General features: G+C 36.4%; 2 protein-coding genes across 7 annotated transcripts in view; one reads left to right on the forward strand and one right to left on the reverse strand.

Moving 5' to 3' along the window:
• The window catches only part of ITFG1 (integrin alpha FG-GAP repeat containing 1), a 107,151-nt gene extending 98,922 nt beyond the window's left edge, over positions 1-8,229 (reverse strand). For both annotated transcript variants that reach the window (XR_010885292.1, XM_067302546.1), the window contains exons 1-5: positions 7,989-8,229; positions 5,422-5,494; positions 3,784-3,926; positions 2,006-2,063; positions 1,021-1,095 (exon numbers count right to left, since the gene is read on the reverse strand). Coding sequence is in view for 1 of the 2 variants with exons in the window: in XM_067302546.1 (XP_067158647.1) it covers positions 1,021-1,095; positions 2,006-2,063; positions 3,784-3,926; positions 5,422-5,494; positions 7,989-8,166 (527 nt within the window). In the remaining variant the exon portion in view is untranslated. The remainder of the gene's footprint in view (positions 1-1,020; positions 1,096-2,005; positions 2,064-3,783; positions 3,927-5,421; positions 5,495-7,988) is intronic.
• Positions 8,230-8,309: 80 nt separating this feature from the next.
• The window catches only part of PHKB (phosphorylase kinase regulatory subunit beta), a 100,598-nt gene continuing 90,126 nt past the window's right edge, over positions 8,310-18,781 (forward strand). For 2 of the 5 annotated variants that reach the window (XM_067302548.1, XM_067302549.1), the window contains exon 1: positions 8,310-8,522. In XM_067302548.1, the coding sequence (XP_067158649.1) occupies positions 8,441-8,522 (82 nt within the window). In that variant the 5' untranslated portion in view covers positions 8,310-8,440. Of the gene's footprint in view, positions 8,523-10,117; positions 11,328-18,781 lie in introns of those variants that run through there. The other 3 variants (XM_013941085.2, XM_013941086.2, XM_067302550.1) reach the window with 2 other exon arrangements.

Genomic DNA, 18,781 nt, shown 5'->3' on the forward strand with positions numbered 1-18,781 from the left:
CATCCATACTCAAAGCAGTTAAACACAAATAATCCTTTGTATAGTTCTTACTAACCATTATAACCACTATCCCATTAAAAAAAAAAAAAGGTTAATATTTTTTATCCCAGCATTTACTAGCCAGTCCCATACTAGAAACCCCAAGGCTAGCAAGAATTTTAATCATAAAATCTAGCCCACTGTTACTGCAAGCAATCAGGTCACATAAAACTCCAGTCAATTTTTATCTGCTGAAGAGCCACTCCTTAATACAAAATACGTGATGCAGAGAATACCATTTGCATGCAAACTTAAAATTGTACCTGATTTTATTTTATTTTTTACACAAAACTCTTTACAACTCTCCCCCTACATTAGCATACCAAAGATTCTCCTTAATATACATGTTAATACCCTTACATTTTATACATTCCATGCTTTTGCTTTTCCATGTCATCCAACCTTCCTATTACAACTCATTTCCTGGATAAATGAAAAATGAAATTATTTGTAAGTTTACCCAAAACTCTCTTTAAACTGAGTATTTCCCTTTTGCCATCCCTTATATTGGAAGACCTGTTCCAGTACTTCTCTCTTCCAATCATCAGCCTTATACTTCCTGTTTGACTGAATGTAGCTGAAATTCTACAGACTTTACTTAAAAACTTTGGTTTACTTTTTTGCACAACACTTAGTATAACAGAACTCCAAATACAGATTGTAATAATAAATACCATGGTGTACTAACAAAGGAGATGATAACTGCTCCCAGAAACAGATTTCTCATATCAAATAACAGTTTTTTGTTTTCTCAGCTGTCATGGAATTTTTACTTCCCTATAAAAGAATGCTGCAGAAGTTAGATGCAGAGTGTCACATAATGTTTAAAGATACATATGAAAAAAGAGGAAAAACATCATGTTTTTGCACAGTTTCAATTAAACACGACAGTCTTATGCCTCTTTAATAACAATAGAAGTGGATGTACAAAGAATCAGTAAGTTATTGAAATTCATGCTAATAAATAAACCCTTGGCTTACCCGCCTATCAGTATCTGTGGCTTATCTGAATCGCTTGTGACACCAAAGACATCAGGAATCAAATCACCATTGAAGCTGAAAATGGAAAACAAATTCAATATAACCTCATCTGTTACAGGAGTCAAAACTGAACGTTCTTAAGTCACCCTATATATTTGGTTAGCATTTTCCCTCCAAGCACCAAAGAATTTTCAGCTGTGCATTCTTTTCTGAGCTTTGGCTCTTGTCTGGGTGGTTAGTAGCATGCTTCTTTGAATATCTTAAATTATGCTATGTATTTGATTTCTCAGCTGTGTTCACCAGTTTATGTTACCTAACAAGAAAAATACTTGATGTTATTTTGCTTCAAGATTCTTTCAGATTTAAGAATGAAAAGCTGATCAAAAAACTTCTCTTAGTCAAATCTCTTGCCTCCTCTACCCTTCCAACACAGAGAAGCTCATTTCCAGGCTTTCTCCAATTGCCAGAATCTCAAATAGTTCTTGTTTACATACACCCTAAGTGACAAGAGTTTGATGAATAAGGTTGGAAATTCATCATCAGTGGAACTTGAGGAAGGCTTAGCAGTGTAACCAACAAAGCAGAATTGCAGCCTACCTGACACTGCATGTAAGGTGTAAGTAAAAATTGAAATCACAATACAAACTGCTTACAGGGAATAATTTTTGTTTTGCACAAAATCAGAAAAATTAAATGGTTCTTTCTCTGCCTAAAACACTGAGCACTGAAATTAAAAAAATTAAAAGCTCATTCTGTTACTGTTGCCAGGATGGTATAATATACCGTATTTGTAAAGATGACTGAAACACTTTCTCACGTTCTGTTAGACCAATTGATGTTACCTCTACTCACAAACCACTCCCTTCTTAAAAGATGATAAAAGACAATATGGAGTGTTTCAGATTTTAGTGTTAAAATATATTTATCTAAGATGCTCTTAGTCACTGTTACAAATGTTTTTTCTAAAGAGGTAGAATATACTTACTCCATTATTAGAGGCTCATCATAAAAAGTCTTATTTAACACATTTTTATGGTTAAAATCTGAAAACAAAAAACATTCGATTAAACTACCAATATTTTATGACATTTACATACTAAGCTTAAACATAAATCTTCTTCTATTAATTTACCACTATTAATTTGAAGATCAAAAATCAGCAACCATTGAGCATAAATAAATAAATGACTTCCTGAGGTTCTGTGTAAATTTAAGCTTTTAATTTTGGATAGGAAAGGTGAGTCACAGTTCAAAGTCTGAAGCTTCTCTCTCCACTACCTAAGACTACAACAAAATTTTCCAAATAGATCTTAATGAAAACTATTTCTATGTATGACTGCAGTCATAGACATAATACAAGTCTGAACTAGCTGCGATGAAGACACTCTCAGAATATTTTTGTAATATTGTACATGAAACCTCTGTTTACCATTTTGTCACCGTAAAAGACATTTCTAACCATACATACCGTGTGCTTGAAATAAGAATTAGAAGTAGACTACCTAAATGGGAAATGAGAATTTTAAATTGTAATCAGATAATCTTCTCTTGGACCTCACTTTTACTTGTGGCCCAAACTCCTTGCCACATCATCCCAGTTCCCTTCATCTCTTACATACTAAGTTTGACTTCTTTCCAGCCTCCACATTTGTATGTCAGTGCCTTCCTCTTGATTTGTCATACTTTCATTATCCAACTGAGCATCACATACCTTCACATTAACCTTACTACATACTAACCATTTTCTGAATTTTAAGCTCTGACTCCTTTCTAAGTCCTCTGAAAATATTCCATATATTCATTTGTGCCTCTCAACATTCCTTTATTCAGAAGCAAGAGAGCATAAATTCACTTAAATCCTCCATATTCTTTCCAATACTACAGCTACTATTCTTTTAATGTTTGATCCAATGCATTTTCCCAGGTTGCTTGCTTCCCATCTGAATAAAACCAGAAGTAATGGTATCTGAGGCCATCACTTGCCTCATCTATAACTATTTTATACCATTGTTGTTTATAATAGTGACTAAAACAGTGACTAAAACAGTGACTAAAGTTTTTATGAACTTAAGAGGATCCTCTTTCACTGTCCTTCTTCAAACTCTAAACCCTGTCTGAAACCCTTTCCTAGCAAAGTCAACAGAAAACAGAAGAGACTTCAAGAAGTCACACAGTCCACAACTCCACCCTCGGATAGAATCAGCTATACCTTGAACACTGCTGAGAGGTATTTTTCTAAAGTTCTTGAAAATTTTCAAGGATGGAGACTGCAACCTACCCCAAAAACTTATTTCAGTGCATCACTGCCTCTAATGTTTTTGGTTTAACAGCTATAAGAGTATTAGATTGATGTTGATAAGTTTAGGTATGACATTTTGAAAATTTATAAATTAAACTTTACACCAGGTTCTCAGCACACACTAAATTAAGATGAGATGGTATTTTCTGATGATCTTTGTGAAGCTGACATGAAAATAATGAGGAAGCCACAAGAAGTAGCTCTTCTGTCAGTAGGCTATTCCTACTCTGTAATATCATTTGGTTATGTCTATTGCATGATATAAAAGCAAGTTTTAGCTCTGTTTTCTTACATTAACTATACTGAATATAGTTTTACAGCAAAATGAGTATGAAGCTGCATAGCTGCTAACCATTACTTCAGTTATAGAAATAATCACCACAGTCAAATGAGTTATAACTTTTTGAAAATACTTTGTATTAAAAGTCTAATAATCTTATTAATAAGCAGTCTCAACAACTTACCTAACGTTTGGTTGTGCCCCCAGAAAATAAACACTGAAAGTTCATCTTTGCCATGATTTTGAGTCCGGGTAGTCAGGAGGACATCCATTTGTGAATCACCATCATAATCTCCAGGAACTACACTGGTTATTACGCTTGGAGGTCTAAAATTAAAACATTGCAAATAACTGTACAAATGTGTGAGTGAAAATTGAAAGAGTTTGTGTTTTCAAAGGTTTGTCTTCTCTTCCCAATCATTATTAGTTGGCACAATACGGTATTTTCCTTCATCAACTTGCTTTTTTTAGTCATCTATTGTAAAAATGCAGTAAGTTTAAATTGCACTCAAGTATTCTGTGGAATTCTGTCTTTCTCCAAGGAAGGATGACATTTTTAACCCTACACTTCAGCTAACAGACATTCTTCAGCCATATCTCATTTTTAATGCCTTGTAGACTTTATTAAACCCCTACATATGTCTCAGAACCAGCCCTCAAAAACCATGTTTCAGAAAATAGGGTCTTTCAGTTGGATTCCAAGAGCTTAGACTTCATGTTTTATGGTCTTGCAGCAGAAGTCAGATAGATAGGTGAACCCTTCTGAAGACACAGTCATCTCCTCCCATCTTCTGCCACACCTTACCACTTCTCCCTAAATTTTTTTTTTTCCTCGTATTTTTTGCTTGGTTAATCTTATACAGAAGATATCCTACTTAGATTTTCTGCCTTATGTGCAAAAACATGGATCTTTCCATTGAGTATTTCTAATTTAAGGATTAATTAATTCCATTTCTTAATTCCAATTCTTAATTCCATTCAGAGTTTTCTAATTCAGTGCATTTCTAATGCACTAAACAAAATAAATTAGCTACTTCCAAGGTAGGTCTGCATAAGAAAAAAGATAAATTCACAGAAGATGAAACTGAGATATAACAGCAATTTAACTTTTAAGGGACATCACACTACCAGTAAGCATTATTAATATGCAACAGCATACCCTGTAATGGTTAAACTATACATACCACACGCATGCACACACACACAGATTTTTTATATTTATTTAAAATTTATGCTTTTTTTTAACTGCATTTAAACTTTAAAAAGGTACACATCTCTACTCCAGAAACACTAGAACATCATTTTCCGTACCTATTTCTAAAGCAGTTTTTGGTTGTACTCCAACAGTAACTACAGAAACTACAAGAATTTTCCTGAAAACGTATCTTGGAATGGAGGCTAATGCTACCTTTCAAGAAGATTTATCCTATGATATAGGCATTAGTTGGCTTTACTAGGAAATAAAGTCAGCTGCAAGAAGTTTCCAAGATATGGGTATTCTTAGCATTAATTAGAGGACTTAAACAAAGTGGGGTAGAAGAGGGTATGAAGTCATGCCTACTAGTTAACTATATGAATGACAAAACTCCTCTCCACAAATTCTGTCATATAATCCAGAAGTCTAAACAAAGCAAAACAAAATGTATCAGGCAACAAATCAGGAAACTTCCTGGTCAAAGAATTTGAGCTCTAAGAGCAAGCTGAACCACAGAGCCAAACAGGTAAAAACAACAGAAACAATTCTAGTCACGTTCCCATTGACTGCAAAGATGCACTTTCAGCAAAAATTACCACTTACATTGTTTTATCAGTGAATACTTACTTTATTGATAAACTAACTCTGGGCTTGAAGTATGGTTCCTTTTGGTCTGCCAAAAAGATAAGCAATTTATTTCCTGTAAAAGCAAATAAGACTTAATGAATAATCCTTAAAGATGAAGATCATAAATGGGTTATCTATAAAAACAATATTGAGAAAGCTATGCTGTTAACAGTCACTTCTCACAATAGCAGAAACCTTCAAAGACTTCCCCACACAACCGCTTCTTCCTCCTTCAAAAGGAAGCAGAAGGAGTGCTTCTTCAGAACAACATTATAAATCTAAATGAATCTTAAAGACTTGCTAAAGTCAAGAAGCTTCTCTGGGCCTTAGTGTTAGACTTTTCTCCTTCCTATTGTTACCACATCTGTTAAAACAAAATTTTCTATAACGAATTAGAAAATACTATATGTGGAAAAGTAGCAGGTATCAGTTCTATACAAATAACTAAAGTTTAAAAGCTCCAAGTTTTACAATATTGACTCAGACATAGGAGGATCTAATAACTGCTTTCCCAAGTCTGCTGACAGAAGCACCTTAAGTGAAACTCACAAAAGCAACCCACCTCCCTGAAGCATTTCCTCATGTAGAGGCAATGGTATATGCTCATTTCATGTAATTATTTCAGGAAGATCTGAATAAAAGCCCACATATTCTGTTACACAATGAGTTGAAATCTCAGGAACAAAAAAATCGGTAAACTGAACTTTACAATGTATTTTCATTCAGTAAAGCACAATTCATACGCACTTACTTCTGAAGCAAAACCATAGCTCACAGCTTAAAAAAAAATGAAAAAAAATTTTTTTTCTTTTATGTATCCTTGATTATTTTTGTTTTTTGCACTCTCCAAACAACTCAGCTGAAGCTTCCTGAACTGTAAGAACTAGGTTACCTCATTGAAAATAATTCTATAATCTGAGCTACCACAGTGTATTTGAGGAGCATCATTCTGCGGCAAATTCCATAGCTGTGGAACAGAAAAATACAAACTTTCTTGCTATGAAAAGAAGGTAACTGCCATGAGCTTATTTGCAAAGGAGAATATGCCAGCAATGAGTATATGAAAACAAACCCTTTCACAATAGTAAGGCAACTAGTGCAGCCCCATCTGACAAGCTAATAAAGCCAGAGCTACGCTACGCATTCATAGATGATTGAAAAAGTTGGCACACAGTAAGGTGAAGAAACCTGCTGGCTGGCTAAGTTTCTCACAACAAAGATGTAGGTCACCTACTGACATTGACCTGTCTTTTTATCATCTACCCTGTAAAGCAATGATCACGAGGAAGGAGCAAATCTATCACAATTTGCACAGATCTTACACAGATCAAGTTCCAGAAAGTCAATTATACCACTCAGAAATGAGATCTTCTGGTCACTGTAGACAGATCAATGAAAATTTCAGCTCAGTGCTCATCAGTAGTCCAAATAAACAGAATAATGGGAATTAATCGAAGAACAGAAAACAAAACTACTATGCCACTACATAAATCCATTCAAATATATCTTAAACTGCTGTTTGCAGTTCTGGTCCTCTCACCTCAAAACAAAAAAGTGCTAAGGAGGATGATAAAGATGGAACAGCTTGCATATAAACAACAATTAAACAGATAAGAAATCTGCAGTCTGAAAATCTGAGTGAGGACAGAGAAGTTTCTAACATTGCCCAGTGAAATGGAGAAGGTGAATAGTGGAACAATCGCTCACTGCCCTGCACTGTCGGAAGACGCAACACAACTAGAAGGTGATAGGTTAAAGAGGCAAACAGCATGAGTTTCCCCAGTTGTCATACACAAAACAGGTAAACTTATACACCATTTCATTTATCCTCATATTACTGCAGTGTAGTTTCAAAAATGATTAAACCCAGAGCCCATTGGTAATTCTGAACTGTTTTTGCATCAAGATACTTACGGATCAAGGTTACCTCTAAAGTTTTGCTAGTTTACCCTCTTTTATAAAGCTGTAAGTGCAAATTGAAAGACAAGGCCTTTAGCTTATTTCACAACCACAAAGTTAACCTTAAAGAAAACATTTCTTGTCCTATGTAAAACCATACTTTAGTGCAAACTGAAAATATTTCTTTCCATACAGAAATTCTCTCAGGAATAAAACAAATGACAATTTTGATCTTTAAAATATTTTTATTCAGTATTCTCACCGTCAGTAATGCTGCAAACTGGGGCTCAAATACAAACGTTAAACGTTATACTTTAAAACATAAAACAAAAGACAAGAGACTAATAATTCCCAGCCAAAAAAAAGTCTTTCCCTACCCAAGAAATGAGAAACAAATATCTAACAAGAATCTGTGGCTTTTCAAGAATATATTGTAATCAGGAGAGGCAGAAACACAAACGCACATCAGATGAAAGCTCAGTCGCTGATATACTACATTGACGTTTATAGCCGTAAGCCTACATTGCCCGCTCCGTAAGCCTACGACACGCAGCCAGGAAAAACACTTCGCCCACAGGTGCTCGGGGCCCCGGGAAGGCGAACGGCCGCCGCACTCGGGCGGCCCCGGCCCCCTGCCCCGGCGCCGCCTCAGGGCGCGCCGCACTCACCGCCGCGCAGCACGAACAGGTCCGTCTGCTTGTCCGAATTGAAGTCGCCGAAGGCCGCCAGCGTCCCGTAGGCCTCGGTCCCAAACAGCTGAGCGGTGACATTCTGCAGGGCCCCGCCGGCCCTCACCAGGGCCAGGAGGAAGCACAGCCCGAGCGCGCAGCGGCGGCGGCTCCCCATCCTCCAGCGGCGGCGGCCCACCTCCCCGCCGCGGCCACCCCCACCGGCATCACTTACGGCAGCGCACGGGCGGGCCCGTCACACTATCCATCTCGCTTCCGGGACTGACCCGGCGGCTTTACGACAACAGCGTGACGGGCTGAGCGAACGTGTTTACGGCTGGCTCGAGTAACAGGTGGAACGCGCGGCCGGGCTCGCTCCGCGCAGCGCCGGTGAGGCGGTGGCCGCTGCCCTGCTCCGAGCGCAGCGGCGGGAGCCGCAGGTCCTCCTGGGGATGGCGGCGGCTGCGGCGGCGGCCCATATGGCCGATGTGAGCTGGAGGATGCTGGAGCTGCGGGCCCGCTCTAAGCGTTCAGGTCTGACCTCTCGGCTTGCCTGAGGAGGGGCGCGGGGGCTCCCTCTCCTTCCGTCCTGCGCCTCTCCCCGCTAACTGCCCCCGCGCCCGCTTTCCCTCCTCTCCCGCTGCGCGTCCTCCCCCCCCCCCCCCGACTCTTGCCCGGGTTCCTCCCTGTGGCTGTTTTCGCTCCCTCCCCGCAGCTTCGCATGTCAGTCACCGCCGGCCCCGGCGGGGCCCTGCCGGCCGCTCGCGCCCCGCCTCGCACCTGTTGCCGGCGCGCGCGGGGCCGTTGGGCGCTCCCCAACCGTCCTGGGGGCGCGCTGGGCAGCGGCGCGCGGCCAGGGCGGGCCGGGGCCGGGCGCCCGGGGACCGCGGCGGCCTGGCTCCTCCCGCGGCCGCGGGGCAGGCTGCCGCTGTCGTCTTTCTGCAGCGGCTTCAAGAGAAAGTCTGATCTCCTGCCGGTACTGGGCTATAGTGCAGCGCTTTAAAATGAGCGGCTTTAGCGAATGAGTGTCCTTCATGAGACAAAGTTTCAAATTCTTTAGCGGCGTTATGTGGCAGCGCTGTGTGAAGGTGGCTGTTATAGGTAGCATTGCTGTAGTTTTTATAAAGCTCTTGAACAGATTAAGTATTTTGAAATTGCAGGCATTTTTACACAAAAGTACCAGCTCTTGCCTGTTTTTCATTGGATAATCCTCTTTCTATTTTTTACTTTATTTTCTTAAGCCTGAAGATTTCTTATTCTGATTTTTAGACTCCTTGGCAGCTAGATTCTGGCCTCAGAGGAAAGGGTGGTGTTTACTCAGTTGACTTGAATTTCCAAAGTTAAAAAACCTTGTGATTTTTATTCTATTTTCTTTTTACAAAATCTAATATTAGTAGGGCTTTTGTTGTTAACATTCTAATGGGGACAGTTTTCCAAATGATCCTTGTAGTGTTTTATTGTCCTTGACCATAATTTCCTTATTTGCATATTTCATTGGTCCTATTGCAGTGATGACTAGTCAGAGAGCCTGAAAAGTGGAAGTAAAAAGAAAATACTGTAGACTACTAAGGGGAAGGCTTTCATAGTGAAAATTGGTTGATAGATGACTGCTCTAATGTGTACGATTTGAAAAGTTGCACTTGTGTATAATACTACTTTGTGAAATGCCATTATGAGGACTATCCAATAAATGGATTGTTATGTTGTGGCCCATTTTGATTATACGGTACTGTTATCTGAAAACTAATTGATCACTGTCCACAGAGCTTTGCAAAATAAGGTCTGGATCCTGCATGTTAGGAGTATGTGAATTCTGAGTCACAAGACAGTAGGCTAACTTTGGGATTTCCTTGCAGAATCAGGCCCTTGACTGTAGGAAGGCATTCAGATGATTTTAAAACATTTGACTTTTTCTTAGCTGCTGCTGCCTTGTACCTTTTTGTTAAATGCAGAAGAAGTTACCTCTATGATAAAAGTAGATTATCATAGTTCACTTTCTTCTTTTCCTATCCATACAATTTATTATCATTTAAATAGTAACTGAAGAAATTTACTTACAGAAAACATTTATTTACTGAAGGAATAAAAATGATTTTGGTTGAAATGCTGTTCCAATAAATAAGCTTGTTTAAAAAATAAATTTTGCATATGACTTTGCAGGTAATGCTCTTATCTAAAAATGAAAATTGTATTTTTGTTTCTCAAGTTTACTCTTGCATCTTTATAAGTATGTCAAAATTTGTATAGTTTCAGAGCTTTTTTTATTTCCTTACTGGTGTACTGTTAAAAGCAGCCCTGGTTGGCAGTGTTATTGAAAGTGACTGAAACTCCAACATACTGTTCAAACTGGCTGAGTTCTCTGCTCAAGAGTCCCAGTTTACCTGAAGACTGTGATACTGTCTAGTAAGCATGGAGTATATACTCATACTCATGTATGAAATGCATGAGTGATTCATGTTTTACAATAGATGGTAAAGTATTACTTCAGACCCTATCCTGTAAGTGGTAATGCGTATCATGATGTTTATATATATTAAAATATGAATTACCTCTTTGCTAATAAAAAGTTTTATTGATTTTTTTTCACCCTTTCCTTGAACAACAAAATGTTTCATTCATTATAACTGTGATAATTATCACTTGGGAGCGTATTATAAAAAAAAAAAAGGTTCAGTAGTTGGCCGATTTGCAGGCCTTGAAATTTCAGCTATTTTGAAGGGCTTTAAAGATTTGGAACGGGTTGTCGTTATAGTTATGAACAATATTTTCTGATTTTACTTTCCAAACTGGAAGATGTTCTACCTCCAATAAATGAGGTACTCGGTACCATAATCAATGCATATTAGTGCAAAAAAATCTTAATGTAAATTATCTATGAGGTAAAAGGAATACTATGCTTAAAGAGAATTTTAGCTCCCCATTTCTACTATTTCTTAGCACTTTATATGTATTAATTAGATAATATTTTTATTTAATCCTGAGGTAGAATATATCAAATAGACTTCATCCTGCACCTGCTGACTTCAGTAGCAAATTTCCAGTTACACTCTGATATAATGTCCAAAAGGTGGACTTTGTATAGATTATGCCATTTTACTTGGGTAAGATTTAGTAATGTAATGAAACTTTACTATTCTCTATGTTGTGCACTGCCTTATGTTAATAACTCCACTAACATTGCTTTCACTTAATTTAATGCTGATTGCCTTTAACATTTACTAAACAGTTTTGAAAATTGCTGTAGTTTAGCCTGAGCCGTTTGTGATTAGCTGCACCAATTTGAAATGGCCAATTTGGATGATGACAGAACCTTCTCTGCGCATGCCTTTTTGAGATATGGTAAGTGTGTAGTTTTGTGTTTTGTTTTTGTTTGTGGCTATTTTACTCTTTAAAAAATAATTGTTGTTTTGTGTTTCATGTGGTGTTTTAGTTTTGTGCTAACCATTTTTTAGAACTGCACAGCAGAATTTAAATAAAAATGTGAACTCTTACAGTGAAAATTTTCCAAAATTGAAATCTACCTAAGTTGAAATCCACCTTTCAAATTTTCCTGTTTTGCTTATGTTTTCTTATTTTTTTACAAGTATCTCTCAGTATAACAAACTCATTACTTAATAATCTCTGAATTGAAAATTCTTCTTTAAGATGATGATCATGTGAAAGGTGCTCTAAGAATAATGTTTAAATTTAATCCCTAAAATAAAACCCAACATGACTTCATTAAAGAAAAAAAGTAACACTCCCAACAAGTCAGTCATTGTCCTAAAGCTTGTCTTTTGGAAATTAAATGGAAACAAAATAAAGGCCTCCCCCCCTGCTGCTGGCACAACTTCTATTTGATATAACGGAAGCTAGACTGTATGAAGTTATCAAGACCATTACTGTTGTGATTTAGCTCAATGTACTTTGAAGAGAGTTTGACTGCAACAAACTGTCCATGTGATGCTGATCCGGGAAAAGTCTGTGTAGTGCTTGCTTAGTTTGTGACGAAACACATAAGCAGTAGAAGTTTTAGTGAGAGTTACCAAATAAGAGGATTTCAGCTGTCCCTTGCAACAGTAAGGTCACTTGGACTATTTGCTATGCCTGTGACGTTTCTGTTCTGCCTCTCTAATGTCAAAGGACCTTCAATGTGTTGACATTATATTGAAAAATACTGTACTTTTCTCATTATTATATTGATACTTGATGTTTGTCTTCTTGGTAATGATGCAAAATAAACATTTTTAGTAGTTTAAGAGCTATTGTTTTGAATTTTCAGGTTGGCAAATGACAACATAAAACACTGATTGCCTTGAATATCTTGAATGGTTTCCTGCCTTGCTTGTAGTGTTTACCAGGCTAACGTGGTAGAATTTGGCATTTTGGTGTATTTTGCTTGTGCGAAGCCCCCATGTGCTGGTGTAACAATCAATATTTTATTTACAGTGTTCAGTAACTTTTGTGTGTTTATAAATTATTAGTTGCTGTGAACTCTGAAATCAGTAATTTGTATTAAGTACAATGGGCTAAAAAGAGAAATCAGATGATTAGGAAATAGACAAACTACAAAATAAATCAGTATTTTTTTTCATTGTCATGAAATTCTAAATGGGTTATATGCATACTCAAAACCACAGTTTTTCATAATAAATGATTGTTAAAAAGTTTTGTCACTTTAAAACTATAAACTATTTAAATAAAATCATTACAAGACTTTACTTGTTTATACCTGTGCTGTTATCGTTCCTCAGCCTAGGTAAAACTTCATCTCTTCTGTTTATTCCTGTCATTTCGGATAAAGAGAAATAGCTTCCCCCCCCCCCCCCCCCCCAAGAAACTTTGTCATAGAATTATAGAACAGTTCAGATTGGAAGGGACCTTAGGAGGTCATCTACTCCAGCCTCTTGCTCAAAGCAGGGTCTTGTGTGTAGTGATTAAAAAAAAAAAAAAAAAAAAAAAAAAAAAAAAACCAGCAGCACAGTTGCTGTATCTTAAGTTCATGGAATCCTAGAACTCAGGTAGTTACATACATTAGAAATGAATTTTCCTTCAAATGGAAGATAAACTAATTTCCTGCTTTGTCCTTGGCACGGACTTGAAATGAGTTCTCATAAGTGCAAGTACATAACTTGTGTCATCCTAGTTTCCAGTAGTATGGTCTGGATATCTGCAAAGTCAGCACACGAGCGTATGGGATTCCAATAGTTTCTTCAAACATAGTTTCAGACTGGAACTGTAAGGTTGTTTACCAGTTACTAACAGTATTAGAAAATACACCTGTTAACTGGTTAGTGCAGTAATTGATATATCTGGCAGCTTTTATTGTGTGGGGGGGAAAAATCCAGATAATTTTTTTTCTGAAAATTGCTGCAAAAACTGGCTTGATGTTTTTCTTAAACTTTTGAAAATTATTTTCTGGTATCTCCTTGCTCAACTACATGGATTGGGTAGTTAACAGATTCAATTCAGACTTGAAAACAGGTATATTTCATGTCAGACAACTATTAGAATAAACTGTACTGTATCTAACAACTTTGCTCTTCAGTACTTCATTAAATCTCACCTTAAGAGAGTTTGCAAGAGGAGTCTGGAGGAAAAGGAGAAGTGATGTTGGGAGGATATGATCCAACTGTCTTAATTTCATTTCTTAAAGTGTGTAGTGTAAAGAAATAAAGTCCTCTTTGGTCCCAGTGATTTCTGCAATGCAAAAGTGATGTTTTAGCTGTTCCTTTTGTAAATTGTTTTTGCTTGCCCATACTTGTTTTGGGCAATGAAAATTACTGTGGTCTGAGATCCAGAATTTTTTCGTGTCTCAAGTCTTGGATTACATCCAGAAACTACTGCTGCATTAAAGGACTGTGATAAGTTTGGATGTCTTATGCTGTACATCAAATCTAGAAAGAAATCTGCTATTCTCAGCTTTCTTTGTTTGGTGTGTGCTTATTTCAGTTACGCAAGTGGACATTTACATTTATTCTTCTGGCATGTGAAATGTTGGAAATAAAATTCTTGTCTTTTTGCTTCTCTTTGCTTGTGATTAAATTTTATATTGATCTTTAATTCTGAATTTTATGAAATTAGAATAATCAATGGATGGTGAAATGTGCAAATCTGTATCCATAGACTACATCCAGAATTCCATTCTGATGCCTATTTTTCTATATCATCTGCAATTTCTGCCATCTTCAAGGGATGTGTTGGTGTTCAAAACTTCTGAAAATCTGAATTTGGGAGCAGGGTTTCAAAATGTTGGCCATAGCTTTTAAATATAAATATCTAGGTAGTTTATAGTTTTTCCCCAGAGAGAAATTAAAGCTAACCTTGAATACAACTGGAATAAAAAGTGGGTGGGAAAGTTCTTTGTCAGGAGGACATCAGTATTCTCAATCTCCAAAAGTGGTATATGCAGAAGTATTTACATTGCTAATAGCTTATCTCTGAGAACTTCCCATAGTTTCCTTCACTATTACGCTCTGCTTAGAGGACATCATTAAATTGTTATTTTTTTCTGAAATTGTTGTAAAATTGGGTTTCATCTGCTGGTTAATAGTTTCTTATTATTGTCTGCTAAGTCTTAAATATCTTGTCTGAATTTTACTCTAGTTTTACATTAGTAATTGATATCTCTGTTATCAATTACTGTGCTGTTCTAGATCTCTTCCTTTTCGCTGAATCTTGCAAAGGAAGTGACCACCCTTTTTAGCAATTCTTCAACTTGAGGAATGGTGAAATCATATTATTCGGGAACTTGTAAGCCATTTCTGAAATGGAAGGGGATTTATTTTTTCACTTTTTCATTCAAAATGTGGATGTAGTGTGTTGTTTAGTCAATGCAATATCTGAAGAAAAACAGAAATTTAATTGGAGTTGGGGTGAGGATTTTGAGTGTTTTCTTACGAGATGTAAAAGTCTTGATGCAGGAAGCAGCACTTTGATTTCCTATCTATTAGTATTTTTAACAGTTTTGAAGTAGTTATTGACCTGCAGGAGTCTGCCTCTGACGTAAGAAAGTAACGGGAATATTTCACTCTTTGTGGAAGAAAGTTTGAACTATCATGTACCCTATTCAAATTTTGTATACAGTTGTATGTAGATGTGCAACTGAAAGAATATTAAATTGACAATTTTTTTATCCTAATCCTCACATATTTACTTTTTTGGCTTAAAACCCCCCCACCTAATATGGTTACAATAAAATAAGGTTTTTATGACAAATAGTAGTTGAAATACATGTCCTTGTTCTGTTGATTCTAAATGCTAACATAAAAGCTGAGGACTCAAGTATACTATTAGCAGTGTGACATTCTTTTACCTTTAAGTGTTGCAGAGACTGGTTGTCATCTTGGATTTAAAAAAAAAGAAGAAGAAGAAAAAGATGTTTATTTACAATACTGAAGTATTGCATTATATTTATATAGATCAGCAAGAATCTTTTTGGACTGTCCCAAAAATACGTATTTCACCATTGCATGTGCTCACGTATTTAACTCTTGACAACAGTATTGCTTTGAATGGGAATGACATGATATATTTTTGTATGATACTGTCACCATCTACAAAAAATATACATATTTTTTCAATCAAATCAATAAAAATATATTGATTTGTTTAAAAAAATTAGGTTTAAAACCATATTTTCTAACTTTGCCAAGTATATTTCATTGCTTTCTCCTTCTTAATATCTGAAAGCAAGTCTCTATCAATTTCAAAGATCTCCCATAAATTTATGTTAAGTGTAGATTGTCATAGATTATAATAGCAGTGTTGTGAAATGGACTGTACTGTTCAGTCCATGGTGGCAGCTCCAGACATCTTATCTAAGTGGTCAGTAGTAATGATGTGCATAAAGTTGAGAAATGTACCTTCTAAAATATTGGGGTTGATGGCAGTGCTTTGTATTTACATTTTCCACTAATTTTAAGTACTTTATGCCAGTAATAAGTCCCATAATTAATCTGCTTAGTTTGTGGCAAAACTAGTCATTCAAATATTTTTTCCTCTTCAAACTTAAAAAATAATAATAAAAAAGGCCTAAAAATTTTTCCATTGTGTCTTGTTCTCTACCTACCAGGTTAGAAATGTATAGGATTCTATTCTATCTTGTTTTTAGTGGTGTTTTTTTTTGTTTTGTTTTGTTTTTTTGTTTTTTAGTTTTAAAATCTGTTTGTAAATATGTATTTGAGAATAGCTTTGCATCGTGTGTTATTGTGGCAGAGAAATAAACTGTTAAATAGGTTTCTTTGGAAAAGAGAACAGTTGCTTTCAGATATGTGTGTCCTCCCAGATTAGGCTTTTTCAGCCATCCTGAAAATATTTATATATGGCTTCCATAGGGTTATGGTCTCACTACAAAATGACACAGAAGCAGCAGCAAGCTTTGTTTGTCCTGTCTATTTGTTGCCTTTGATTAGATTGTGATACTAATTAAACATAATTTACTGCAGGACTTGTCCAGCGGAATGCTGTAGACATCCAAGCAAAACATATAGTGTAGTTACCAATGAGGAGTTCATGAAGAGTATGTGGAAAACTCTTAATTTTTAGTATTCCTTTAAACAAGTTCTCCTACATGTACTTTTTAAGGAATAAAACTCTTCACTTTTTGTCAGTTTTCTTGAACTTTGAGTTCACTTCATCTTTCTGTTTCATCAACAGTTTAGTGTGGCTGTTTCAGATTATTTCAGCGGGTAGTTTCAAACAGCTAAACAAATACAACTTGTAGATGGTGGTGCTCTGACACTTTCATGGTTTTTTTATTCTGTTGAGTCTTCTTTCTGCCTGAGGTTGAAATCTTCATTGCTTTGAAATAGAAGCCAAATATATGTTTTTTGTTCATGATAACTTTATTTTGTTTCTCTGTTGGCCAGAGAGGGTCACAGATTTTCTGGTAAGTATGTTAAAACTGAATTTTATTTTGGAAACTTCTGACGTGTGTGTGTGTGTGTGTGCGCGCGCGCGAATACTCAGTGCTCTTATTGGTGCAGTTGCTAGGGTTAACAGTTTGCAAGAAACAGACATTCCAAACATGCACAGTGCAATGTGCTGTATATACTTTATATAATTAACAAATCAAAGAGTTAGAATCTTTATTCTGCTTTTGAAAATCTAATAAGTAAATATAATATATAAATTTACTATGTTTTATGCAAATAAGTCGCTGACCGAAGATTTTTTCCTGTGCGTGTTTTGTTCCACTTTAACTCAATCACCTGTAGACAATTAGAACTGCTGCAGGTGAGTGTTTTGTGCTTTTGAAAGACAACTGAATTAGTAGTCTAACAATATAAATTGTGGATCTTCTAAAGGACAGAAATTCTTAGGCAAAAAGAAGCAGTAAAAACAATACTGCTTCGAAAAAGTAATTTAAATTGGTTTCAGAATGTTGGTTTTTAAAAAGAAGGTATGAGATACGGTATATATAACATCAAAAAATTCTTTTTCCATTACAGAACAACTTTGTTCCTTTTAGCTTGGTTTCTTAGGAAACTAAGTTAGTGGACTGTCCATACTTCCCTCTCAGGCCCTTTACCCACCCTTCATGCTTCTTGTACCTTGCTATTGTAGTAGTAGACTTTATAGTACAAGACTGTAGTGGAAGCTACCTGCGAAGTGTGTTGTTAAACATTACCAGAAAATCTGCACAGGACAGAGCCACAAGAGTCTGCTCAAGTAGGGGTGGGTTTTTTTGGGGTTTCTTTTGGTGGGAAGAAAGGGTTTTTTTTGTTTGTTTTTGGTTTTTTTTTTTAACTGCTACTATTGCAAAGCAAAAGTAATACTAGTTTGGGTGTATGGTCTGTTTGTTTTATTTATTTGAGCCCTTAGAGGGGCAAAGAAGCATTTTCCAGTCTCTCCACCAGAGGATTTGATTAATAAAGCCTCTGACACCACTCCACGCACGTTCATTTTCTTTGAGTGAGAGTCCTGTGTGTAGACAATCTCCTGTCTAATGATTGGATAGGCACTGGGAATACAGAAGAAGGAACTTGAATTGGAGCACTCTGCTGCATCCTGCCAGAACGGCTTGGCTGTCTGGAACTTCCTTGGCAGTTCATTTCCCTGAGCTTTTCAGAAGGGACAGCATGTAGTCTGGAATGGAAAGAGGAAATTTTCATTCTTCCTGTAATCTTATCTAATGACTCTGTGGGAGATCTTGCCATCCAGAACACTGAATAAAGTCAAACTGATTTACAGAAGGAGAACATCATGTAACTCTTAAATTAAAAATCGGAAATTAACATTTACATCAGTAATTTTAAAGAAATTATGTGTTTCTAACAGGCAGCTCATTTCAGCTACTGGGAAAACAGACTTTTCAGGTGCAAATAGCAAAGTAATCAGTATGTGGGACACTGAGAAAGAAGGATGTGGTTTTGATAGCATTGTATTTGTCTGGAGTATTGGTAATTTGGGGCTGTATCAGTTGGGTGGGTTAATTAATCAAGCTTTGGTAGTATTAGAGAACAAGCTAACTTTTTTTGTGTGTTTAAAGACATGAATTCGGCTTTTGGTGGTAGTGCATGAAATTGTCTGTCTTCAAACAATTAACCTGTATGCTTATGTAGCATTTGATGTAGCTAAATACCTGCAGGCATTGGAGATCCAGATGGAGGTCTCGTTTGCATGGACAGATAAGATGGAAAGACTATGTATAGAAATGTTATATTCTTTGAGATTATAGAAAGATTATAAGATTTTTTTGTTTGAATTGGAATTAGATAAAATGTGCTTTTGTATAGCATAAACATGAAGAAATCATATTACAGTAATCTTTAGCAGTAACAGAAATTGTGAAACTAATTCTGATCTTTTTT

This window comes from Apteryx mantelli, chromosome 10 (genome assembly GCF_036417845.1).
Source record: "Apteryx mantelli isolate bAptMan1 chromosome 10, bAptMan1.hap1, whole genome shotgun sequence".
NCBI classification, from domain to species: domain Eukaryota; kingdom Metazoa; phylum Chordata; class Aves; order Apterygiformes; family Apterygidae; genus Apteryx; species Apteryx mantelli.